The sequence below is a fragment of the Borostomias antarcticus genome (assembly GCF_949987555.1).
Source record: "Borostomias antarcticus genome assembly, chromosome: 8".
NCBI lineage: Eukaryota > Metazoa > Chordata > Actinopteri > Stomiiformes > Stomiidae > Borostomias > Borostomias antarcticus.
The window spans coordinates 25,518,460-25,523,459 of NC_140241.1; the positions used below are offsets into that span (position 1 = coordinate 25,518,460).

Genomic DNA, 5,000 nt, shown 5'->3' on the forward strand with positions numbered 1-5,000 from the left:
ACACACACACACACACACAGTCAAAGCAGCCTTTAGTGTAAATTTACCGTAACGGTCTTCCACTTTCTAACCGAACTGTGAACTTCTGGCTTGGGGTACGACAATTCTCTCTCTCTTTCTCTCTAACTCTCTCTCTCTGTCTTTGACAAGAGTTTTCTGAGGTTGATGAAAGAGAGACCTGGGTGACCTTTGAACCCTGGTTTGACGTCATCACAGGGTTCTCCGGGAAGTCATGTCACAGACATGTCATGTCACATCAGCTGTCACTCAGCCACTAGAAGACTGGGCGGCAGAGCCAAGGCCACCTCTCAATGTCAATGTGACATCACCATGTGCATTGAGAGGTCCTGATTGAGGCCTTTCCCAGTGAGCTCCTTCAGACCATGTTGTTTTGCCATGATGAGGTGAGATACTGTTCTTTACCTTGTTGTTCTGGTCAGAGTTCAATGCAACATGCTCAAATTAATTGCTTAATTAGCTGTTGTGATTACAAGTATGGCCCTAGACTGTTGGTCTTAAACTGTAAATGTGCGTTGTTACGAAAATGATCCATCTCGATTTGTTAACAGCATATAATCTACGTGTACTTAAAGTGTGAACCTCACAAACCTAGTGTGCTAAACAGTAATTATTTTCGTTGTCTGACAACTTTCTATTTCTGTGACAAGCCTTATATCTTACCAGTGTAACTAAGTGTGAAGGTCCCTGTATGGACCTATTGGTATGCCAGCTTAATTAAGTTTTTGAACATACTGTATATGACCTTGTGTGCCTATTGATCATCAAGGCCTTGAGGGAGCTACTTTGAAGACAGTCTGTCTAGAGGCAGACTGTGAACCCGTTTCAACTATTTTGGCCCCTGGGTAAACTGTCTTTTGCTTCCCCTGGAAAATGTAGGGGTTGGATGTCCATCCACCCTTTGCTCGTAAAGCGCATTGTGTTGTGTACATAAAACGCATTGTGTTGCCTCTGTGTATGAAATGCGCTATACAAATAAAATTTGATTTGATTTCAATTGGAACTCCTCAGGGAGGCTGCTGCCCAGGTAAGAATGTGATAGGACCGAGGTCAGCTCCAACCTCCCTTCAGGCCTTTTGTGACAAGTTGTTTTTCTCTAAACCTGATAATGAATTATTGACATATCGCCTTCGAGGGGGAGTGTGACCTCTCACAGTAGGCTAAAGTCAACTGTTGTTCTATGTATAAATACCATGCTTAAAACTGATGTCAGTTGGAGCACTTCTGAACCCTGCACGGTAAAGACTTGCTTCCCGTAAGCTCACTTTAATTGCATTAAAGGGGTAGTGCGCTATTTTTTGACATTTAGCCCTATTTGTATTGACATTTAGCCCCCATGTATTTCTACCATGAACCTGAAACACAGAGACCATAATTTCACTGATTGTTCCAGTATTGACCTAGCTGCAGTTTTTCTGCAGGCTCTCACTGGGCTACAATGGAAGTCAATGGGGCATATGTAAATGCGTTGGAAAAACTATGATAAATGTGCTTTTCCGAGACGGGAAGCTCAGGGTGTAACCTAGTCTTACCAGTCTCCGTATGCTCTCCTGTGAAATGTATCGCAATCCAAATATTTATATGTCCTTGGCTTGGCTTGGACATAAGCGATCCCCTGGCATTTGTTTTCACTACTCTCACGGAGGACTATATGCAAGTCATGCCGGTGGCATGCAAGTTGGCCGGCGGCCAATGTTAGTTTCTTTATTCCACCTTCAGGGAAACAAAGAAATTAAATGTTTGGTTCCAAAACACAATTTTTTCACATTTGCATAATAGGTACCTTTAAAAAAGCCTATACTATACGTTTTTGTGCAAAGCAAAACGACATATCCACAGTGTAGCTGGAACGTTCTGCAGCAGGTGAGCACTGCATCTCCATCTAGCCTGCTGAGATGGACAGCCTACCAATACTGCTTACAGCTCAGCGTACAGTAGGCTAGATAAAGAAAATGCACCAAGTAACATGAGTATGGCACATAGCCTACGCGTTGCCCTCTTACATCACAGATGTGTTCTGAATCTGCAGCTTGAATTTCTCTTTTTTTTATTCTTTAGTCCTTTTATTCTTTTTTTATGTATTCTTTAATATTCTTTAGTAATTACGCAGGTATTCATTTTCCTGCATAAGTTACTCTTTATGGTATTTTATTAGGATATAATTTAGTCTTGTTGTAGGCTGCATACTGTACGCCCAATAGGCCTGAATCCACTGAACTTGAGTTTGCGCCAGACTAGCAGTGTAAATTTTGACAGGAAATTTTGTTTCAGTTTTAGTCATAGTCTTTTGACTAAGATGCTATTTAGTTGGAGTCTTATTTTAGTAATCTGAATTGTTTTAGTTTTAATGTAGTTTTAGTTGACTAAATATCATTAAGATTTTCGATTAAAGGTAGATTCTACACAGGTAGATTAAGTTGACTAAAATTGACTAAAATCAACTAAAATAACAAAAAAATAACAAAATCGAATGGGTTTAGCTAAAGTGTAATGCATCATTTAACCATTTCTCTAATCCATGGCCTTCGAGTCAGTCTCAGTATCCACATGTACTGTATGTTGACATCTCCCATGATAATAATAATCTTATTATAGTTTGTATGGATGATGTACAGGAGCTCAGAAAATTCTATTAAGAAGGCAGGGCATTGCTTGGGTGGTCTCACAGTTACTGTTAGAACTGGGGGCAGGCACCTTAGGACCATAGCATGGTATTCAAAGGAGGTAAAATCATCAAAGGAAACGCTCCTGCAGCTTAGAGCATCCGTAGCTATGGTGGCTGTTCCTCACCCTTTTCCCCCCACTTCTGATAGACTGGGAAAAAAACAGTATGTAGTTGGGAGGAGAAGCTTCAATAAGAGCTGCTGATCCATTGATATTTAGCCAGGTTTCAGTTGTTATCCGCCACCTGGCGACAGCCGAAGCCGGTGTCACGTCATGAGTGAGTGAGTGAGTGGGTGAGTGAGTGAGTGAGTGAGTGAGTGAGTGAGTGAGTGAGTGAGTGAGTGAGTGAGTGAGTGAGTGAGTGAGTCTGTCAGTCCGCCCATAGTACCAGAATCCACCACATAAGGGGCGCCTTTCCAATGCATTTTTCCATTGACAAGTACATTAAGATCCATCCATCCATCCATCCATCCATCCATCCATCCATCCATCCATCCATCCATCGTCATCCACTTATCCAGCACCGGGTCGCGGAGTGACTTAACACTTAAGCAATAAAGAAGCTGTCCAAAACCCTTATGCTTCTCCAACAGATGGGTTTGAACTTGTCACAATGATGATGAGCAATCACTCTGTTTACTTCTTGGATGATTAAATCCGACAGTTTGTAAGGTCTGTTGATACTACTGTATATCTCCAGCTCCAGCTGTAAACAAACAACAAACGCAAAGGCAGCTGCAGAATCTTGGCAGGCATTCCTAGAACTGCTGTGGAGTGAGTTTTCATCTCCAGAGCACCTTTTATCCGTTCTCCTCTCACTCCCTTTCATATTTGCATGTTTTTATTCTCCTGCCGCTTCATAGACTTTCTATGACTGAGCACTTTTCATTTTCAAATCCTCCCCATTTTCACAGAGACCTCCTGTTGGCTCATGTTTCTGTTTGTGTGTTTATGTTCTAATTCCACTCCAGGGACTAATGGAAGAGTGGAGGCTGGTGCTAATCATAGTTCTCAGGATCGGTCTAATAGCTTAGCTCATAACTCGGTGTTATGGCCACCAGTGATCTATGACACTATAACTAACTACGTCAACTGTACTGTATACAGTTCATTCTGTACTGTCCAGCTATGTGCCAGACAATGATAGCATCATCGCTTCATGGCTAATCACAGTTATTGAGCCAGGAATACTGTATGTTTCGCTTTAACACTTACTCCTTGGTATGCTAGTGGTACCTTGCTTCTATCTTTATTACTTACCTAATGTGTGTTTCTATGCATTTCTAAAGATTGATCATAATCGTCTGACCATATGATGGTGTGTTTATATAGGTTGCATATATTGTCTGACCATGTGATGTTTGTCTCCAGACGAACTCTCCAGGATGTGCGAGCTGGAGGTGACCCCTGAACCCGCCAGCCCGACCCTCCTAGTGGAGTCGTCTGACACCTACTGTGAGGTGGACCGCTGGCAGCGCCTACGCACAGCCGTACGCAAACTGGAATTCTGGGAGGACTTCAGTGCCGAGCTGATAGGGAGTGGGTTCTTCTCCAAGGTGTACAAGGTACTATACTGTGTGTGTGTGTGTGTGTGTGCTCTCTTCCCAAAGGTGCACAGATACGTACAGTAGGTACAGCAGGTAAAATTTGAGATGTTGTTACTGTGAGTGTGTGTGTGTGTGTGTGTGTGTGTGTGTGTGTGTGTGTGTGTGTGTGTGTGTGTGTCCGTCTGTCTGTCTGTGCAGGTCCGCTAATGCCATGTGAAAGGAATAGACAGAAAACATCAATTATGTTTTTAAACTGTAATTATGTTTCACCCTGTTCCAGTTACTCCATCAAAACAGCAGGGTTCAACCATGGTTGTCATACTAGGGTGACATTGGCTAGACCCCAGGACAGGCTCAATCTCTCTGGCTACACTAACAATATAATTACCTGCACAGACACAGGGATAGCAGGGTGTCAACTTAATGCCTACACTGGTCCGGTGTAACCAGCCCTCAGATCATCCTAGACGTGCCGTGGTAATTAGCCTCCCTCTGTGGACTGCTGTTTGTTATGATAGTGAACCCACCAGACAGTAGCATCGTGGGAGAGCACCTACAGTACGCGTGAGAAACTGTCTGAGAGAGGTTGGGAGTCAATGAACCCTGATGAGTCATAAATAATACCGTGTTGTTTTGTTACCCGATGACTGAGAACGTCTCCCTCCTTTTATCCTATTCTATTGTTTCTATTCTAACCTGATTCTATTCCGTTCTGCTCTATTCAGCTATTCTCCCCAACACAACTGGTATTTGTCCTTTCAGGTCGTGTCA

General features: G+C 42.8%; 1 protein-coding gene across 1 annotated transcript in view; it reads left to right on the forward strand.

Moving 5' to 3' along the window:
• Positions 1–4,067: 4,067 nt before the first annotated feature.
• LOC311312597 (dual specificity testis-specific protein kinase 1) overlaps positions 4,068–5,000 on the forward strand; it is a gene marked incomplete at both ends in the record, with an annotated part of 7,658 nt that continues 6,725 nt past the window's right edge. Inside the window, one exon of the mRNA XM_084442557.1 lies at positions 4,068–4,247. Coding sequence (XP_084298683.1) covers positions 4,068–4,247 — 180 coding nt within the window. The remainder of the gene's footprint in view (positions 4,248–5,000) is intronic.